Source organism: Nomascus leucogenys, chromosome 21 (genome assembly GCF_006542625.1).
Source record: "Nomascus leucogenys isolate Asia chromosome 21, Asia_NLE_v1, whole genome shotgun sequence".
In the NCBI taxonomy this organism is placed as follows: Eukaryota; Metazoa; Chordata; class Mammalia; order Primates; family Hylobatidae; genus Nomascus; species Nomascus leucogenys.
Genome location: NC_044401.1, coordinates 20,487,968 through 20,510,619, shown reverse-complemented (window position 1 = coordinate 20,510,619; position 22,652 = coordinate 20,487,968). Strand labels below are relative to the sequence as shown.

Here is a 22,652-nt window from a genome sequence, read left to right as displayed (position 1 = left end):
GCAGGTGTATTCTGCCTTAGGCCTTTGAGCGTCTCTTTCCTCTAGACCTTTGTGTGGTTAGTTCCTTCTCAATTTTCTCCTTAGCTAGTGCTAACTTTTTAGAGAGGCCTTCACCTTTTTGAAAATGTTCTTTAAAGTACCTCTATGAAATGTTTACTTATTTACGTGTTGTCTGTCTATCTATCTCTTCTTACTAAGGAAAGGAAGGAGAGGTAAGCTATAGGAAAGTAGGAAATATCTTTTATGCTGCTTTGTATTCAGCACTTAGAAGAGTTGAATGACTGAAAAAATACCTACCTTTTAATGTTAGGGCCAGGCCTATTCATTAAAAATTTTTACTCTGTAAATATAGAAAATTACAACCTATTGGGCATGGAGCAGGGGGTTATAGCTCTTCTAGCATCTTGAAGATGTTATATTCGTTCTATGGTTATTGTTAGATTTAGTCACTTTATTGTCAATAGGCTTTTTATCCCTGGATGGTTGTAAGAAAATGGAGTTTGACCATGGTTAGTGAATGTACATTCCAGTTTGCCATGATGGCACTGTTTTATAATTGCATTTTTATTATTTACCTTCTAATAGCATGTCTTAAATCCTTGCTTTCTAGGAATGATAACCGTTTCCGTAACATTTTGCTCAGAGGAAAACTTGCATTTACAGCACCCATTAGTGCCTGAACCTCTTAAGAAAAGGCCAAGTTGTACAATGCTGCAAAACATTCCCATAAGTTAAGGGCTGAAAACAGAGCTGGTAGCTCTGCTTACCTGTGAGGGAGTCGCTCAAGTAAATCTTGTATCTGAGAGAGTTGCACAGCTGCACTCCTACAAATTTTTTATACCATGTCCTTTTAACATATTGTTTGCCCTTACACTCTGAGTAAGAGTCTGAATTAAAGGGTCTTTCAGTCCAGATGGCATCTCTTCCTGCTACATAAGGAAAACAGTTTGAGTTTAGTATCTGACTCTTGGGTCAGATACTTTAAGAAATCAGTTTACAAAATTTGTCATCTTGCTGATACCTTTTTTTTCCCCCATGCTAAATACTGGAGCCAAAAATATTAGAAGGATTTAAACAAGTAAACCCCAGAATAAGTTTCTGTCAATAGGATAAATCTGACAGCAGTATGTTAAGGTGTTCAGGTGTTGAATAGCCTCTGCAGAGCTAGATGTAGACAGTGTCATTTAGGAGCAAATTTAGGTTTCTTTTTTGTAACATGTTATAAAATTTAGACAACTGCTTTAGTATGACGTGTTATTAAAAGTGGCAATGAGGGTGTTATATCTTTTTTTTTTTTTGAGACAGGATCTCACTCCGTTGCCCAAGCTGGATCATGGCTCACTGTACCATTAACCTCCTGGGCTCAAGCGAACATCCCACCTCAGCCTCCCAAGTAGCTAGGACCACAGGTGTGCATCATCATGCCTAGCTGATTTTTTATTTTTAAATTTTTTGTAGAGAGAGAGTCTCATTACGTTGCCAGGCTGGTCTCCAGCAATCCTCCCACCTCAGCCTCTCAAGAGTGCTGGGATTACACTGGCTATTTTATTAAACAGTAATAAGCCTGGTGCATGAGTGAAAGCAAATTTCAAAATGTCCAACTTGTTCCCAGAACATCATGGGTCCTCAGTGTTGTACAATGTGTAGGTAAACATTCACACCTGTTTGGTATTATAAGAAGACTAAGTGGAAAAACGCAAAATCATGATTCATTGAATAAATTTAGAAAAGCATGTAGTTGTGTCTCATTGAGACAGGTACTTACCAGAAACTGGCTCGCTCACTCTTGGGTCCGCTGAGGAGAAATAAATACAAAAGTCAGACCTTACTAGGTAAAACCCCAACATTCCAGTGGCATGGTGAAGATGATGGGTGCTTACACTTGTTAAGAAGTCTTATTTGCAAAATGGTACTCTTGCTAAGGATTGAATTTGAAAGTTTGCTTTGTTTTGGAAATTGATTGAATAATCTCCTGCCTGGTAGGTATTCAGCTGTATCTGTTACATGTAATTTGAGTAGTTACGAACATTTGTCGCTGTTCCAGCTTTCACTTGAATTTCAAAAGCTGCTGCTTTTAGTTTGATAGAAAAACTTCATGGTAAAAATCACCAAGATGCCATGAACTACCGTTGGTATAAAAATTATGCAAATATTAATGCTGTATGTGCAGATGTATCTCATTAAGGAATTGGAGCTTGTAAGGTCTAATTGGGAAGTTTCACAGCTGTTATTAAACTATCATGGGTTCCCTTTGTGGATGTACTCACTGGTATTTTCATTCTAGGCATACAGGGGAGGATTCATTCACTAGCTTTTTGGAAGAGTATAGATTCATTATGCTTTTTAAATTAAACTGATGTGTCTTTAAGTGAGGGAAAATATGAATGGTGTTTCTCTAAACCTTCATCAATTTGCTTTTTCCCACAAATGGGTTTTTAGAAATTCAAGAAACAGTACATGTAGTGGGTTTCAAACAAGCTTCCTACGCAAAACATTGCTCCACTGTGGCCCTTTTACATCCTTTTTGGGAATTACTGTTAATGTAATTACCTGATTCAGTACTGAATGCCACTGTGTTGCTGACCGGGCCTTCACCAAGCGGGTTTTTGGGTTTCACCTGGAATTCATAACTGTTAAGGGGAAAATAAAAAAATACTTAGACATTCTTGAGGGCTAGGAGGCAACATTCCCCTATTATACAGACATCCACTATACTGACATCCCTTTGAAATTATGACAGTGAATGGTAACATATGTTCCAGAAGTAGGTTGAGGAAAGAAAAATGATTTCTTAGTTTTACTATCTGAACAGCTTGTCTAATGTTTCAGTAAGCATTAAGTTGATAAAAAAGATGGTTGTCTTTAAAAATCTCCAAATTAGTACAAATGACTTGGCAGGTTAATAGACATATAAGAAAGTGGTATATGGTAGACAAAGGCTAATTCCAGTAACAAGGAGCCTGTTTCTTTAAGATGTTTCAGCTACTTCCTGGGGCCAAGAAGTGGCAAGATTCCATTTTATTTTCTGTTATCCCAACTCTGAGTATAACCCTGGACTTAGGCCATCTTCCTTACTGTGGGGTTTGAACTACTTATGTCAGAATCACATCATAGGGTGGCAGTGGTGAAAGTGTGTTAAACTGCAAATTTCTTGTCCTACTCTAGGTATTGAAGCAATTTTTGAGGAGATTCAGGTAAGAATTTATAACTTCCATAGCTAAGTCGTGTGCCCACTGATGTTTGAGAACTACTAGACTAAGCTATAGTTAGTCTATTTAACTGTAGACTAAGCTATGGGAATAGATACACATAAATGTTTCTTTGCAAGGACTTCCTAGTTGTATCACCTGGTACTTGGGTCTTCTGTGGATCACAGGATGCTATGATGTCTCCAGAAACGAGGCATGGTAATGTTGCCTTATGAAGAGCAGGAACACAAACATAGACATTTCTCTCCTTCCATGCCCCAAATTCATATCGGCCAGTCCCTTAACCTTTTGTAAAACAAAACCCCCAAACAACCCTAGGTCCCTTAGAATTATAAGTTCCTTTGATTGTATCCTTAAGAATTAGTCATCAAATTATTGTGCAGTATTAGCAATTTTTATTCATAAAATGTGTAAGCAAAGCAAATCCTTTAAAGAAATGTAAACAGTAAAGCAATTTGCCATTTGCCTGAAATTAAGATTTCCTTTCAGCAGCAAGTGGACTTGGCAGTGAAAGAACATTGAATTTAAAAGTCAACCTGAGTCAGCTGATAATATTTTGAGAGTTTCAGATTTGCTCAAGGCTTTTGGGAGATAAATTTCATCTTTGAGAAATTTATAATTAAATAAGAATGCAGAATGCACAAAAGATAGATATTTTATAAACAAGTGAAAAACAAGGTTGACCACTGTCAGTTTGGTACGGATGGTACTAAGTGAGCAGGAAAAAAATTTGAGTCAGTTTCTTGATCACTGAGGTATTGCATTAACACTCCTAGTATCTAGTCTAAGACAACAGATTCTAGTGCTACAACAATGGCAGCCATTTTCTGAATGCTTACTATGTATCAGATGGATTAGTCATTCTACATATATAAAGCAATACAACACATGCAAACCCTGATGAGATAAATCTTATCCTAATTTTCAGCTGAGAGCAATGAGGCTCAAAACACTTGTACTGTTACTGTTCCTGCTTTTCAAAACTTTAAAACTGGCCGGGTGCGGTGGCTCACGCCTGTAATCCCAGCACTTTGGGAGGCTGAGGCAGGCGGATCACTTGAGGTCCCGAGTTTGAGACCAGCCAGACCAACATGGAGAAACCCCGTCTCTACTAAAAATACAAAAATTAGCCGGGCATGGTGGCACATGCCTTTGTCATTGTCATTTGCAATGAGAGACTGTTGATACAAAAACACCTTTGTCATCTACAGAAATCACACACATAGGGGGTATTTTCACATGAAATATTTTCCAGAGATTAAATTTTTGCTAAGAGGCCTAAAAACCAAACAAAACAAAAAAGCCCATGGAACTATAGTGAACTGAAAATGGAAAAAAAGAAATCATAGCCATCTGGACTTTGATTCAAATGGGCAGTGCATTCCACATTTGTTCCAGGCCATTGCCAAAAGCCCTGTGCTTTGGCCAAGTCTGATTGCTGGAATTGTCTCCATGTCTTTTTATTTCACAGTTATGTACACTTAAGCTCCATTTTTAGCATGCCACAAATACAAGCTACTTTTTTTGGGGTTTTTTTTTTTTTGGCCAATATTTTGTGATATTCGACAAGTTTCAAAGAAATTATTTTGCACTAAATTTAATTAACATGGGAACTGAAAGGCACGTTTTTATTTTGGTCTGATTAAACCCTATATAACAAAATTTGTTGGTAAAATTTTTTCTGAAGAAGCACATTTTGTCACAGATGAATGACATAAGTCTAAGAGAAATGTCTCATAATATTGATTGTACATAGAAAATAAAATTTAAAGTTTCAGGGAAGTTATTTGAAGTAAGAAACTTCAAATAGAAGTTTTGGAAGATAAAGTTGAGGACATTTTACAAATACTAGAACAAAAAGTCAAAGAGTTGAAAAAATGAGAGAAAAGAAAGCTGGAGAATTATTCTGGAGAATATAGTACCCAACTAGTAGGAATTCTAGAAGAGAGAAAGGAAAGGAGATAGAATATTATCCTAGAAATTGTGTAATAAATTTCCCAGTACTGAAAGACAAGAGTTTCCAGATTGAAAAGACCTACTCTGCCCAGCAAAATGAATAAAAGAAAAAGGACTAGAACACATGAGTTACAAAATCTCAGAGTACTGGAGTGATAAAGACAAGTCCTCAAAACAGAAGAAAATAGGTCCCATTCAAGGGATCCAGAATCAGGATGACATTTGACTTTTTAACAGTAACACTGGAAGTTAGAAAACAATAGAACAATTCCTTCAAAAGTCTTCATTATATCCTAATATGTCCAGCTGAAGAATAGTATCAAAGTAAAGCAAATTTTAAAACATGTAAGGACTCAAAAATAATGCCTTTTATAACTTTTCCTCAAGATTTATTTAGTGCTACAAAGTAATGGAGTAAACAAGGAAGAAGTCTTGTGATGCAGGAATTAGGGGATTCAAAACAGAGAGGCAAAAGATGTATAGGAATTCCAAAAGAGATGTTGCCATTAAAAACATACAACAAATAGAAAAAAGAAATGACTGGAGTATTTGAGCATCTTGTGAAAAGGTCAGTCTAGACATATGGATTTAATTGACAGAAGAAATGGACAAAATGGTAAAAAAAAAATTTGCATCTGGGGAACCAAATTTAGCAATAGGGAAGAGATGCTTTTGTGGTAATTTAATTTTAAAAGAGTGTACATACATTTCTGATGAAAAAGAACTGTAAGACCTACCACATCAAAATGAATATCTAAATGGAATGCAGTCCAGATGACAAATGCAGTCAAACCTTTTGGCCCCATCTAGGACAAGTCAGGTAAACAAAGCCTCACAGAATGCCATGCCTGGTTCTACCTGGGTAGGTGTAAATCCCCAAAGAAAAAACAATCTTCCCTGCACATCCCCATCAGGAGGCAGCATGATCTAGGGGGCGTTAAAAACATGGGTTCTAGAACCAGAAAGATTCACAGCTCACTGATGTGTGACTTTAAGGTAACTTAACCTCTCTGAGCTTCAGTTTACTCATACATAAAAATGAGGATAATGCTATTTGTGAGGATACTATTCATTATAGTAATTATAACTTCACGGGGGGCATAAAAGCATCTGTGAGGATTAAATGAGAATGCATGTAAAAGCAAAGTGCCTGACATATAGTAGTTGTAAGTATTCACTAGGATCATATTTGTATCTCTAGATGATTTTTTAAAAGAGTTTCCATTACTGGGGAATTTGACAAACACTGCCATAGAAATCTCAAGGCAGAACTCTTCTATGGCCACACACTTGCTTTTTGCTGTGAAGTTTATAATAAGGGCATAGCCCATGGGTTATTGGAAAGATTGAAAATTTAACAGGTAAACCTTTCTGCCTGCCATCAACATAGATCCATAGGCTAAGAAAAAATTGTTATATTAATATTTCATTGAGTCTAGAAAGCACTAAAGCATTATCTCAGAAGAGTGGCATAATAGAGGGTATTGTTTGACACCAACAGTTTGAGAGCAGCTGTAAAAATCAGCATGAGAACAAAAAACATACATCAGTTCATTGAAAAGTGAAAAACTAGGATTTCAAAAAGTGTGACCTGTGGCTCATGAGCAAGACTGTTAAGAGACAAGAACCTCCAACCTGCAGGATTCTAGCCTGAGACTGATTTCTTCTTTAGTGGAAGAGGGAATATCCTCAAGCGTAACCTTCAGATCTGGGTGGAGCAGATGCTTGCCGTTCCCTACCCACTTTTGATCCTTTCCATAACCTTTTCCTTCTATTTATTTCTTGCCTACAATTTAGAACTGAAAGTTTTCATTATTTGATAAACTTTTTAGTTACATACTCCTTACTGATTTAAAAAGTTGGTTTTCATTCTAACAAAAGTCTTACAAACCTCAAGCAAATTGCTTTTTATATAGAAAGTCCACCCTATAGCTGTTGGTTTGAGTTGTTTAGCCGATTTTTACCCCTAGTGTAGTCGTGAAATATTTGATCCCCATTCAGGTGAGGGTTCAGAGGGAGATAAATGGACAAGTAGAATAAGAAAAAAAGAGGAAGGGCTGCTCAACATGGGAAAGGAGAATCTAATCAGTTTGGGTAAGCTTGACTCCAAGGACACTGAAGGATTATGGTAAGCATTTCTGGATACCTGTCGCATGTAAAGTTTACGCTGATCTGGGAACACAGATAAGGAGAAAGAGGGGAGAGCCAAGGGGGCACTCAGAAGACAAAATAAGGCTAAATCAGGGTATCAGCAGTCATGGGGTCACAAACTAGCTGGCTCTCATGCCATAAGGGGCATTTGTGTTCCCCCACTTCCGTGGGGACACAAATTCCAGAGTTGGGCTGTACTCTAATTCTGTGGTACTGTTAGCACTTTCTTCCACTCCCTTCCTAAATGCCAAGTGGTAGCAAAGAAAAATAAAAACTATGTGGTTATGTGAGAGGGAATAATTGTTCTCTTTATAGACTAGTGGAGTTATGTACTTTTAGGTAGCTGTCCTTCTGCCCCATGAAAAGTTGTCAAACTGAGCAATCAAGTCAATTTCTTCTTCAGCAAGGAAGGAATTGGTCTGCTGCTGCCCACACCTACCACAAACTAAATAAAATGCCTGATGCTTTGGTAGCTTATTTTACTCCTTTCTACAAAGCCCATAAGAAGAGATGTTGAAAAGTTAATACAGAATATGCAGAGACCAGAATTTCACAGAAACACTATGAAAAGGGTATAATGGCTATTCCACATGCCTGCATCATTCAGCCAGATTTGACAGTGTATAAGAAGTTGCTGTGTCTATTCCAGCTAACCAGTGCCAACATTTTATTAAATCAACATAAACAACAGTCCCAAACTATCATTGCTGCCAGCTTTAGGATACTTTGGTAGGTTTCAGTCTTAGAGGAAGATTTGTTCTTCAAAATCCTTCCAAGCCAGAGAGGTCAATAAAAGTACTTGAGCAGATTAAGTGAATTTGATTTATCTCAATTACTAGACAGTACATTTTCCATAGGAAATTGTTAGGCCACATGTAAGTCTGGCACACATAATGAATTCTTTAATTTTTCAGTAAAGTAAGGAGAGAGGTGAGTTCATTGGAAGAGAAGAGTAGGATTAAAGGGCTTTTTCAGTGTGCAGTGTGTGTGTTCATCCATTTGCCCAGCCAGTTCATTAGGAAGAACTCCGCCCATCAGTGGATTATCAAAATGTGTGCTAAAAACAATTCATCTGAAAACAAATTGCAGACTGCAGACAGAGATTTAAAGACAAAAGAAAGTTTACTGGGACAATTCTACTTGTTATGGGATTGACCTAGGTTTTAGTTTTCAGTTCCAGTTCTCTGGCCGACTCCATGTGTGGCTTTGAATATCACAGAATTATATCATTTCAGAGCTGGAGGAGACTTAAGAGAGCGATAATCCACACTCACTGTCCCAATAAGCAGTGGTGTAAGACTTATTAAGACATACTTTATTAGCTGCTCTATTCGCAGAACTAAAGCTAATCATAGTGGCCTTTGCAAAGTGGTTTGCTCTAGATAGGAGAGGCTCTTAATATTTTTCTTTTAGTTTAACAAGAGGCATACATTGCCTAAGGAGACACACAGAGGATTGGTGTTCTTGGGTAATTGTATGGCAGGAGAGGGTTTTTTTTTTTTTAATTTTCATTTTAGGGGTACATATGCAGGTTTGTTATATAGGTAAACTCGTGTCACAGGAGTTCATTGTACAGATTGTTTTGTATCTGAGTGCAGATACAAAGCCTAGCACTCAATAGTTGATTTTTCTGCTCCTTTCCCTTCTCCCACCCTTCAGTGGGCCCCAGTATCTGCTGTTCCCCTCTTTATGTCCATCATTTGGCTCCCACTTAGAACATACAGTACTTGGTTTTCTGTTAGAAGAGGACTTCTAGGTTAGAAATAAATGGAAAGTAAGTACTGGGGAGGGTAGATGAGTACTGATTCAGCTGGATACCAATATCTACAATTTATTTTAGGAGTAAGGGGTGAGAGAGGGATCCCTTAAAGAGATGAAATTTGCCCGTGTTAACAGATCTCTTTTGCATCATTTGACTAAAACAATCACATCTCCCCACAAATGACACCCCCTTCCCTGTGCACATATGTAACCACAGCGCACTGCAGCTAGTAGCCAGGCTGGGGAGGCCCCCTGTGCCACCTTTGGAGCTGCACCTAGCACCCTAGAACAGCCATGTGGCTCTCTATTGACAAGAACATCTAATGCCAGGTGTGGAGCTAAACTCTACCATTAGCAAAACAGCTGCTGGATGGTCTTTTACTTTGGATAATTTTTTGAGCTTCTGGCAGGCTAGATAAAAACCTGCTTATGTCATAAAAACAAGCACGAGAAGGTTGGTATACACTGAAAGGAAAGGTAGGGGAATACTCCACTGTCACTCTGTTTCAGGATTAGGGTGTGAGCATTCAGAATTTCTAACAAAAGCACTCTATAGATCTCTAATCCCTGCCTTGTTTCTCCTGGGTTAAGTGTTGTAACACGAAGCTCTACTCTACCCATGTCTGTGTGTAAAGTTTAGCCAGTAATTATCATCTGAATTCAGATCTCATGGTTTTTAGTCAGGACAAGTGATGGAAAATGCTACTAAAATAAATGATTTACACGTATCTCCTAGTGTTGGAACACTGCTGTAATAATTCTTTCAGAAGCTTTGATCCATCTTCCAGTTATTCAAATAGAGAATTCCAGAACCTCATGAAGGAATTTTAACAGCTATAATTCAAAGTTTATCTATTTCAAAAATTCAATTTTACCATACACTTTGATTCCAAATTTCCTCCAACCATTGAAATATGACTAGAGTTATTGATTTTTTTTTTTTTTTTTTTTTTTTTTTTACAGCTAATAAGAGCCACCTGGTGGCTGCATCCTGTACATACTTCCTCTTTATTTTACGGTGTCTTTTATTAGTGTTAATCTTGGATCATGGTTGGATAGAAGAAACACAATGGAAAGAAACCTTGCCTTAACAACTTAAGGTAGTATGAAAAAAGCTTTTCATACTATTTGGACACCAGTGATTTTATTATTCTGACTGTAGCCTTGCTATCAATAGTAAGTTTGAGAACTACTTGTGTGTCACCTAAATCTTGTGTATGGATTTGATTAGAAAGAAAAATACTGTTGTGTTTTTCCTTTCCTTATTGGCTTACCCCTTCCTTCCTATTCTTTATCAAATTCTAGTCTCAAGTATTCTATGAAGCATTCTCTCCTAAATCACAGAACTTTGGTATCAATCCTACACTTACTTTGTATGCTTTTTTTTATGCTCTCCAATTATTTAACGGGTGTTACTTTTGTTTCCCCAGATACTTTTTGGCTTCAGAAATCTCAAATTAATTGAAATAATTTACCTGATTTTATTTTTCCATAATTCATTATTTTTACTAATGGAGATTTCAATATATTTTAATATTTCAGCCCAAACATTTTTGCTTATTGAATAGACAAATGAATCTCTGACTTACCTGGTAAGAGAGATGTGAAATTCATTTAGAGGCTCATCGGGGGCTAGGATCTATTGAACTCCTTGACCACCATAAAGTTTCACATACTGAAGACTAAACAGTGTTCATGAAAGCACCTTTATATCCATATGTATTATATTTTTCCCCAAATGGAAAAATGTTCTTTACTTCAGACTACTGATTTACAACTCCTAAGTCATGATCCATTAGTTAGGGACTACCAATATAATCCTGGCCAAATCATTTATATGAAAATTAATGATTTTGACATCCTGATGGATTTCATTAAACCATACCAAATTCTTAAAATAATGTTAAGTAAGCCACATATACTGAATGGCCTCAAATTAGTGCCAGTGGTAAAATTTGGCATGGGATCCTGATTTAGAAGGCCCTAAACTTGATTTAACATTGCTTTTTCCCAAAGCTAAATCTAGACAGGGGTTGGGCATGGTGGCTCACACCTGTAATCTCTCTCAGCACTTTGGGAGGCTGAGGTGGGTTAGTCACCTGAGGTCAGGAGTTCGAGACCAGCCTGGCTAACACGGTGAAACCCCATCTCTACTAAAAATACAAAAAAATTAGCCGGGTGTGGTGGCATGTGCCTGTAATCCCAACTACTTGGGAGGCTCAGGCAGGAGAATTGCTTGAACCTGGCAGGCAGAGGTTGCAGTGAGCCGAGATTGCGCCATTGCGCTCCAGCCTGGGTGACAAGAGCAAGACCCTGTCTCAAAAAAAAAAAAAAAAAAAAAAAAAAGAAAAAATCTAGACAGGCACTCCTCTGGGCTTTGCTAGTCTTGAGTCTTGAGGTAAGGATAGGTTTTAGGGGTCCTCCTCAGAAGGTCCACTGATGAAAGACAGGAGCAATAAACAGGACATATAATGAGGGTAGGATAAAGAGGGCCATGCTGTCTTTTAGTGTGAAGCAATTTCCAGAAACAGCTAGAATGAGTCCTAAAACAATTACAACCAGAAGCTACATGTGAGCTCCATGACCTGTGATTACAGAATAAAATGCATCTTAGCCCTGGGGCACTTTTCTCTACCTGCTTCACCAGGCAGGTCAGATGCCCAAATGGCACTCTTGCCAAGACATTAACAAAAAGTTATTTTTTGTTAGATTTATTCCAGCAACCGTTACTCAATATAAACAGGCCCAAATATTAAAAGTCATTATTCCAACTAAAAGCCAGAATGAAAACACAAATGAAAAGTAGGAGCAAGTCATCCTCCCAATTACCACCCTTCAGAGTCTCCCCATCTCCTGATCTGGCTTATAAGACCCTCTCCACCCTGGCTTCCCACTGTTTCCTCTGCCTCCATCCACTTATCATTACTCATGCCGAGGTAAAAATAGCCTACTTTTCACTGCACACAACCATGCCATTTTGGCCCTCCGTGTACTGATGTATACTATTCTAACACTCTCTTTCCCTATAATCACCTGGCTAGCTCCTTCCGACTCATCCTTCAAGCCTCAGACCAGATGTCACCTTCTTCAGGAAGATTTTCCTAATTTCCAATGACATTGTGTAGTGCCTCCCACCCTGGGATCCCATAGCACCTTGGGCATGCTTCATTCAGAGTTCTCGCTACTTTGTGTAGAATCCTTGGTCATTAACTGCCTCTCCTCTAGCCTTCAATTCAAGGGCAGCCACCATGTTTATTCGTGTGTGTAGCCATACTTAATAAATATTTGCTGAATGGAAATGCAAATGCAAACCTTTTACAAACAAATTGGGTTTAAAATGATATTGAAATAACTGTATTCAACATTCAGATCATGAGCTAATAGGTGCACTGTGAGAAGATCTGAGGACAGTCCAATTCAGAAAAAAACCACAATGAACATTTAGAAACTGGATGCCTTTCAATGACTGTATTGTACTTTACAAGTCACTTTTTATTAAGTGGAATAAAAAGCAGAAAACGGAAAAGAAAAGCCAAATTTCATAAGCACAAATTCACCTATTAAAAAGTCCAAATTAAATGACCTTTTCTTTCACTCATTCCTTCAAATATATTATGGCAAAACAGGCTTTCTCCCCCTCTCAATCTAAGGAAATGCTAAGGAAACAGAACAAAGAGCAAATGGGCTTTTACTGACATATGCTTATTTTGGTTAAAAGTCTTTTAAGAAAATTAGCAGTTGTAAAATATATCTTAAAATAGAGAACTTTAAAGAAAAACCCCATGCTTGTGAAAGAAGTATCCTTTTTGCAGTATCGGACTAGTTTATACACAGTGAACTGCCTGTAGTGAATTAGATGTTGCTTCCTTTTCTACAAAAAGATTAGAAAAGTCTCCCTACTGTCAGAGCCAAAATAGGCTCTTTTGAGTGTCACTATCAATAACCAATTCAATTCAATCAATTGATGACAATATGAACATTATGGGAAAAAAAAACTTGGAACTTCCTTACTACGTTTCTAGAAATGTCTAAGACCCTTATTTTTCTTTCAGTAATAAAATGAACTGATAAAATGTTGGATATTTTAGATTGAAAAAAGAATCACAAAACTGTACAGCAATATGAACAACCTGGTATCAATGTGTAATAAATAGGGATACTTAGAAAAGTTATCAAATAACAATGTTAAAGGTATGTAACTCTTGTCAAAACGCTATTTCATTTTATCCATGATAAAAGGTCCCAAAGCAAAGAATTGCTGTGCCTGAGACTAGTCTGTAGTTATTTTAAGTATTAACTCTTAACAACTTTCACCTATATTTTGTCACAAGACTTTCCTTTTCTTGCCCTCTCCTTTCCAGGAATTTTTTGGTGCTTCCGATCTAGTTTACATCATGCACAGTCCAATTGTCACTGGTCCACAGACTTTTCTTTATTTTCATATTTAATATCAACATTTGGTATCAAATTTTTTTTAAAGATGTCATACTGTTAATTAACAAGACCATCTTGTCAGCAATTTTAAACCCACCAGTAATTCAAGTATTTGCAAAACATGACTCCAGAGGTATCTAGTGGTATATATAGAAAACCCAAGAGTGAAATGGAAGCTAGAGCCACCCTCAAGACAGAGAAGATGATTATCATTTCTTTCCTTTGTCGTGGTTATAACTTTTGCACTCTCAGAATTTACCTGGAATAGCACTGATGGCTTACCTTGTGTTTGGCTTCAGATTTTCTACTGTGGAAAAGGTCTGATTTGTCATTTGAATGGACTTGTTCTTCCCACTGAATGACCCATTTTCTCTGGATATAACTTCATATTCTGTAACGTGAAAAAAGCCAACAGATACTTGTCTTTATTTCTTGGCTGATTTAATTGCTCCTGAAGCTAATAGCATAAAAAAGCCATTTACATAAAGTGAGCAATTGAGATTGAAGTTCTAGAGACATATTGATCGTACACATCGGCAATTTCCATATGGGGATGGTCAGCAGATGAAGGCTCCAGAAGCATTTTGGGATTTGCTCATTGACTATTTCTGCATTTCCTTTACCAGAGGCAAAGGAAGGCCTGGTAAGTGGTGAAGACCCATGCCATGCCTGTGGTTGCTTTGGATACACAGCCCTTGATTTTTTAGGTGAATCAGATAGTCTGCCGCTGCTGCAAAGCCCCATTTGGGGAAAGCACTGTATGAGGAGTGGTGCCTGAGTAGACATGTTCTCTGCTCTACGGGCTTTAGAATATAGCTGGGGAAAAGGCTACTGGCTACATGGTATTGCTGCAGAAAACTTCTTTCAGTTGAGCATCACAGCAGCAAATAGCAGCTAATCAAATAATAAACTCTACTTTTCTATAGTTCATTATTTTGAACTATAGGAGTAGTTGGTTTTTGTACTCACTGCCTACATAAGTTATGCCCCCTTGATTATTTTCCTTGTATTGAAAAAAACAAAATAATGTCCTTAAAGTCTGCATAGAGGTCTGCCTAAATTTCACTTAAAGGCACATTTCTATAAACTTGCAGGGCTCATCAAAAGGGAAAGAAATTTAGAATAAGGGAATGCCATTTACACATTTGTTCATTGATTTCTCTGCTCTCATTTGGGGCTTAGCTTAATGCACATAATGAGATGGTACAGAGGACTAAAAAAGAACCCAAAACCCAAACAATAAACCCCACTCAAAATCAGCTCCATTAATATGAAGAAATATGCAAGTACTGGGCATCAGACAAGGTGAAAAGGCTGCCAAAGATCTGGCAAGTTATATTAGGGATTTCTGCTATTAGCACTGAGCCCAGTGGTATGAGATGCATATTGGAAATAAAATAAAAAACTAGAATAACCCAGATAGACCCCAAATCACCAATTCATATTTGGGGAGGATTTTCTTTTCCTTTTAATTTTTTTGAGACAGGGTCTCTGCTCACTGCAACCTCCACCTCCCGGGGTCATGCTATCCTCCCACCTCAGCCTCCTGAGTAGCGCACCACCACACCCAGCTAATTTTTTGTAGAGACAGGGTTTTGCCATGTTGCCCAGGCTGGTATCGAACTCCTGAGCTCAAGTGGTCCACCCAACTCAGCTTCTCTAAAGTGTTGGGATTACAGGCGTGAGCCACTGCGCCCAGCCTTAGGAAGATTTTTCATTGCATATTTAAAAAACCCCAAGAGGAGGATGATTTTTTCTGAACAATTTTGTATGACCATTCTTCCAAAAACTAAAAATTAAACTGGAAGACAGTGGCCATGGTTTCTGGATACTATTGGTGCAGCTATTAAAGTACTGATGACTGTTATCTAGTGCTGTCACTGAGACTTCTTTTTGATCCAAAACTATCTCTCAGCTGGCTCTCCTAACAGACTGGAAAGGGAGAGGAAGGGAGAGAATTCTGAATTAAAATCTGTCCATTTTATATTTTTTCCTCAGCTGTGAAGGGATATTTGTTAGAAAAAGATGGAAAGACTTAAAATGCAAGTAAAATTGATTAAAAAAAAAAAGGAAACCAAACAGCTTAATGGAAACAGACAAATTAAGCCACTTGCCTTGAGCTTGGTCTCAGTCTTCCCAGCCGTGCAAGGTTAATAATATCTCTTCATAATACTGCTTATGGGGATTAAATTGGGTACAGGTGGAAAGTGCCTTGACAGTATTTTTCATGGATTTTGTTCAACAGGTGGTACCTATTATTATGCTGCTTTTATTATTTATCATCCTTGAGTTGTGGTTTGAAAATATGACTAGAAACATTTTAAGATTCCAATAGGAAAGGTTCACGTGCTGCCAAATCACCAAAAGAACAATTTATATGACACTCCAGTTGTTTATGCACCAAAGCAACCACCTTCAGAAAGCATCTTTGGCTTGGGACATTCCTCAACTGTATGACATTCTTCTTAATATTAAACCTACCTTTTAGTAGTTGAAACTTCTATTGCATGTCTTCTCTGATTTCCATTTGGCTCAAGTTTTTTTTTTTTTTTTTTTTTTTTTTTTTGAGGTGGAGTCTCACTCTGTCACCCCAGGCTGGAGTGCAGTGGTGCCATCTCGGCTCACTGCAAGCTCTGCCTCCTGGGTTCACTCCATTCTCCTGCCTCAGCCTCCCGAGTAGCTGGGACTACAGGTGCCCACCACCATACCCGGCTAATTTTTTGTATTTTTGGTAGAGACGGAGTTTCACCGTGTTAGCCGGGATGATCTTGATCTCCTGACCTCGTAATCCGCCCACCTCGGCCTCCCAGAGTGCTGGGATTACAGGCGTGAGCCACTGCGCCCGGCCTGGCTCAAGTTTTAAAAGCTGATTTAATAATTTTTTTTTTTTATGGAAGATCAGAATTCTCAAAATGGATCTAGAAACTTTCTTCCTAATTAAAAAGACATTTAGAATTTCAGAATTCTAGCTTTTGAATATACATTTGTCTTGTGCTTTGTAAATATATATTTCCCATTTTTAATACTTTCAAGTGCTAATACCTTTTCATAAATCCACCATTACAAAAATTGCTCCTACTGATAAACATTAACAATTTCTAGTTTATGCTGCATATTCAAATATCTTATGTTTCTCCTCAGGATAAATTGATAACAATGAGGATTATTATTATTACACCTAAGGAAACTAAGGCTCAAACAGTCTAGTTTTATACACAAGTTGCATATCTAAAATAAAGCTGGTCTGGGATTTAAATCTGTGTCAGCATGCTCTTGGACTATCAGATTATGATGCTTATAACTAACAACTTGAAGTTGCCCAAGGATCCAGGCTATGGCCAATTTTTTGGGTGTACCTTTTTCTACTTCAGTATAGAAGGGACATGTAGAAGCAACTGAACCTGGATGTCTTCACTGGAGGTGAATATGTGTCCCCATCAACTCAAAGAAAGAAGCCAACTCAGGGGGAAGAATAGATATAACTCTATTATATCTCAGGTCCTTTTTGTAAAGTCAGTTCAAGAGATATAAGAATTAATCTCTATATTATCTGAGCTGCTGGTTTGTAAACAATCACTTTTGAAATCAAGTGGTATTTAAGGGAACACCAAAACAAAATGGAATGAAAAACCAACAGGATTTTAGGGCAAATGGTCTAATGTTTAAATATGGACTAGGTGAACTATGGTTAAATACGAACTTAATTCTATTTAGGAAATTCTGCAGCTAAAGAGATGTGGTCCTTGTCCACGAAAATTGTTATAAATCCTCTGTATCATGTGACAGATCTCAAGCAACTCATTAACATTTAGTAACAGCATTACAAAAGCAGTTTGGTTAGATGGATAAAGTATACTCTATCCATGATTTTTTGAGATTAAACCTTTATACAATCAGAAAGCACAATTCTTCAGCTTAATAAAGTTACATCGGATATTATGAATATATCCAAGTTGATGTGTATTTGATAATTAAATGTATTAGATTAACCAGTTCCAACTCAATGTTCTGTGTCTTTAAGGCAAATGAAATTTTATAGATCATTTAGTTTCATGAGAACTAAGCCTCAGACGATCACAGGAACTCCTTACTAGCACAGTATATGAAGAGTTTTAGACATTTTAATGGGTGTAGATAATCAGTACTGAGAGATTAATTGATTTTTAGATATTTGTAGTACTTATTAGCACAGTCCCAAGGAAAGAAGCAGGACTAGGAAAATCTCCAGGAACCATGGGTAGCAGTGGGTTCTTTCTCAAAACAAAGGCTAGCTTTGCATGAGAAAGGGAGACTCACAAAATATGGTAAAGAAAGCTAGTTAAGATAAGCCGCTGACACTGGAAGTTGCCCAGATCCAATGGTTCTGTCTGAGGAGACATAGCTGCTGTTTTCCTCGTGCAGCAGGAAATGTTTTTGGCAGATCCTGAGTCCCTGCGTGTGCTACCTGGTCCTGTGCACTGCTCCTCTCTCTTCCTGATGGCCTCTTAGTTGACCCCTCTATTCCCTGCCTGCCTGCACCAGGTACATGGCAGGAACTTGGGTGGCAGGAATTCACCTACCATGCTATTTGCTATATCCTCCAGCTGATTTAGCTTGCTAGTCTTTTTTGATCCTCCTCTCGTTTGACTATCCTCTTCGTTATGGAGAATCAGACTGTTGTATAACAAATTCAAAGAGTATCTCGGGGTTTCTTAGTTTTCACAATCATTTTTAGAGGAATTGGTGGGTGGTAACAGAATCAAAATTTCTTAAGATGAGCAGAAAATTGATCAGGAATAGAATTTTTGTTTTTATTTATCCTAAGACAGTTGAAGTAACCTTTAGTCTGCTAGGAAGTTCTAGGTCAATTATAAATTGGGTTGGTGAAAGGAAAATTAGTTTTAAATTAATCAGCAATGTAATTTTCTTGGTAATGAAAAACTAGCTTCTTCTTCTTGGTGTGAAAAAGAGTTCTGAGAGGAGATGGAAAGAATGCAGCTTGAAGAGATCTACTAAATTAACAGGGAGCCCATAACAAGGACAAAGATGCTCTTTTCTCATCCTATGACATTGTTGACAATAATGTGCCTTAAAGGCAGCAAAACTGCTAGTTTTGGCTCCTCCCCAGATATGCTTCACATGTCAACGTTGACCCCGGGTACCCCACTCCCAGGGTATCTTGTTATCAAAGCTTCCCACCATATCAGCCCTCATGCCATGATCTTACCAGTGACAGTGTCATTTAGTGGCTTTTCCCAGTCCAAGATGACAAATGAGGGGCACCCTTCCACGGTGACCACAGTAAGGTTGGTAGGTGGGTTCTGTGGTGGGCTGGTGGCATTCCCCTCTGTGGCCTCCTCTTTGGGGAACCGTTTGACGGAGTCAGTAATGGAGCAGGGACTGTTGTCAGGCTTTTGGATGTATCGCACATGAGGACCTACGAGAGAGAGGACCCTTGACATTTAACATTTTTGAAACTCGTGAAGAAGATGGAAGAGAGCTCATAAATATAATTTGAGGACATTTGGTCTCATATTATAAGTAGATGGTTGAAAGCCATGACGTGGATGGTTCAAACTAGGAAAATTCAAAATCTTGCCTCTGAGACACATGATATAGGGTGGTGGTGATTTACTTACTGAATAGGTTTAGCTTATGCTAATATCCGAAAGTAATTTGATCCCCTTAAGTATAGTTTAAACCTCATACTTTATGGGGCACTGGATCTCACCCTCAGTAGTAGGGAATAATTATCTCTATACTAAACACAGTTCTGGTCCCACCCAATAAATTTTAAAAACTAGACCCAAAGAATCAAGTAGCTTCAAGTATTTTATTGTATCCCAGAACAAAACTCAAGAATATTCTAGGAATAATTAAAAAAAAAATCCAGCACCTAAAAGGTAAAATTCATAGGAAAATATTACCTTTAATAAGGAGAAAAAAATCAATCATTTGAAACCAATGTAGATCTCACATAGATGTTAGAATAATCAGTTAAGAATTATAGTTATTGCTATAATCCACATATTCAAAAAGTTAGTAAAGACATGTATGATATTAAAAAAGACCCAAGTCAAATTTCTAGAGATGAAAGCTACTAGATAGAAGATGCACTGGTTAGAATTAATACCTATAAGATAATGCAGAATAAATGATTGGTGAACTCAAAGACACAGCAATAAAAACATCTAAAAAGAGGGAGAGAAGATAAAAATAATGAACATCACTGAGCTGTGTGGACCATTTCTGGTGGTCTCATATACATGTAATTGGAGTACCTGAGGTAAAGAAGTGAGTGAACAGAAAAAAATATTTTAAGAAATAATGGTCCCAAATCTTCCAAATATGATAAAACTTCTAAACCCATAGATCCAAAAAGCTCAAAGATACCTAGGAACAACAAAAATGTAGAAAACTATATGCCAGTCATAATCAAGTTTCTCAAAACAAGTGATAAGGAGAAAATCCTTAAGGCAGACCAAAAAAAGACATATACAGAACAACAAAGATAAGGATTGTGGCAGATTTCTTACTAGAAAGAATGCAAGTGAGAGGCATTGGAGCAGCATCTTCAATTATTGAAATAAAAGACATCATTTGGAATTTAATAAGTAGTGAAAATACCTTAAAAGCAAAACACTTTTTCTAGACATACAAAATCTGTAAGAATTTATTTACCAGAAGACCCACACTAAAAGAAATATTAAAGGAAGTCTTTCAGGTAGGAAGGAAACAATACCGACAGAAATATGGAGCCACACAAAGGGATGAAAAGCGCAGTGACAGTAAACACATAGGTAACATACACAATGTTTTTCTTATTATTTATCTCTAAAAAATAGTTTACTGTTTAAACATAAATAAAAACACCTTATGGTAATGTACATAACATGTAAAAGTAAAATGTATGACAATAATAGTCCAAAGGCCAAGAGGGGAGTAAAGCTATGCTAGTGTGAGGCTCTTATATGTGAAGTTGTACATTATAACTAGACGGCAGATTGTGATAAGTTAAAGATACATACTATAAACCCCAAAGCAACCATTAAAATAATAAAACAAAGTTACAGCTAATAAGACAACAAAAAAGATTAAATGAAATCGTAACATACTCAACCTAAAAGAAGATTGACAAAGAGGAAAAAAGGGAACAAAGAATAGATGGGAAAAATAGAAAGCAAATAGCAAGATGAAGAGTTAAATGTACCAATATCAATAGCCATATTAAATGTAAGGTTCTACACACCCAAAATAAAATGCAGGCTGGGCGTGGTGGCTCACGCCTATAATCCCAGCACTTTGGGAGGCCGAGACGGGTGGATCACTGGCAGTCAGGAGTTTGAGATCAGCCTGGCCAACATGTTGAAACCCCATCTCTACTAAAAATACAAAAACTATGGGCAAGGTGGCAGGCACCTGTAGTCTCAGCTGCTTGGGGAGGCTGAGGCAGGAGGATCACTTGAACCCAGGAGGCAGAGGTTGCAGTGAGACGAGATCACACCACTGCATTTTAGCCTGGGCGACAGAGAGAGAGTCCATCTCAAAAAAGAAAAAAAAAAAAAAGAAAAACTCTTCTGAATAGCTCTATTCCTATTAAAGAAAGTGAATTCTATTAAAAATTGATACACTGAGCTTCATTAAAATTAGAAGACACACATTGGGAAAAAATATTTTCAAAGTATGTATCTAAAAAAGGTCTTGTATCCAGAAAATACAGATTCTCAAGATTCAACATTAAACAAGCAACTCCATTTTTTAAAATGGGCAAAAAAATTGGAAATAGCAAAAAAGATATATAGATGGCAAATAAGCACATAAGATGTTCAATGTTATTAAGTGGTTGCAAATTAAAACCATAATCAGATACCATTACACACCTATTAAAATGGCTAAAATAAAAAAGACTGACCATAACAAATGTTGGTGAGGATTTGGAGGAACTAGAACTCTCATCTTTGCTGATAGAAAGGTAAAACAGTACAACTACTTTGGAAAACAGTCTCTTAAAATGTTATATAAACACTTATATGTCATGTAGCCACCCCTTCCTGGGTATTTGTCCAAAGGAATGAAAGCATATGGCTATACAAAGACAAGTAGATGAATGGTCATAATAGCTTTATCAGTAATGTAAAAAAATAGCAATACCATGAATGCATTTACTAAAGAAACAAATTATTGAATATCCAAATAATAGAATGCTAGTCAGCAATAAAAAGGAATGGACTACTGATATACATGCAGCAACATAGACGAATTTGCAAATATTTATGCTGATAAAAGAAGCTTGATGACAAAAAGAGTTCATACTGTATGTTTTCATTTATATAAAATTTCATAAAGTACATACTATAGTATGGCAGGTCTGTTGTCACGTAGGCACTGGGGGGTTGAGTGGGAGGAATAAGAGAAAGGTATTGCAAAGATACATGATGAAACTTTTGGAAGTTGCAGATGGGTTATTATCTTGATTGTGATGATGGTCTCATGAGTGTATACATATGTTAAAATTCATCAAATGTTACATTTCAGAAAAAAATGGCTCTATATCATATTATATCTCTCCTACTGTGGTAGATTGTTGTTCAAAACTATTCTTTATGTCCATAGGATAAGTATTCTTCCCCAATCCTTGATTTGATCTTGGCTGTGTGACATTTTTTGGCCAATGGATATTGGTAGATATGACACAAAAAGGAGCTTTAAATGTGGTTTTGCATTCAGACACCCCATTTCTTGATTTTGCATTGTTATGAAAATGGCTTCCCCTGGGTCACTGTTGGTTGTTCATTCCTGGGAATCAGAGTAAACACATGTGGGGTGGACTTGAGTCTAACCCACAAAAGGCCTAGCTCTACCTGCTGCTAGAAGCAGAACAAACACATCCTAGATTAATCAGCTGACACCCAGTTGACTTGCAGACACATGAAAAATAAATCCTTATTATAATAGGCTACTAAGATTTGTGGTTTGTTAGACAGCAATAACTGGCTGATACATCTACCAAAAATAGCCTTTTCAAATGTGAGATTCACAGCCAATCATACATACCTTTGAATCTTGGCTTCCCAAGAGGATCAGTTTCTCTTGTTGGGCTTGAGCTAAAGTCAGTTATATTTTCTGAGAATGGAAAATAATGAACAATTTTAGCAAAAGATA

The 22,652-nt window shown here is 37.3% G+C and overlaps 1 protein-coding gene across 1 annotated transcript in view; it reads right to left on the bottom strand.

Annotated features, from left to right (window-relative positions):
- ABI3BP (ABI family member 3 binding protein) overlaps window positions 1-22,652 on the bottom strand; it is a 247,464-nt gene that overhangs the window by 2,666 nt on the left and 222,146 nt on the right. The window contains exons 61-66 of the mRNA XM_030802139.1: window positions 22,545-22,613; window positions 18,718-18,927; window positions 13,794-13,902; window positions 2,551-2,630; window positions 1,766-1,795; window positions 768-929 (exon numbers count right to left, since the gene is read on the bottom strand). Of these exons, the coding sequence (XP_030657999.1) occupies window positions 768-929; window positions 1,766-1,795; window positions 2,551-2,630; window positions 13,794-13,902; window positions 18,718-18,927; window positions 22,545-22,613 (660 nt within the window). The remainder of the gene's footprint in view (window positions 1-767; window positions 930-1,765; window positions 1,796-2,550; window positions 2,631-13,793; window positions 13,903-18,717; window positions 18,928-22,544; window positions 22,614-22,652) is intronic.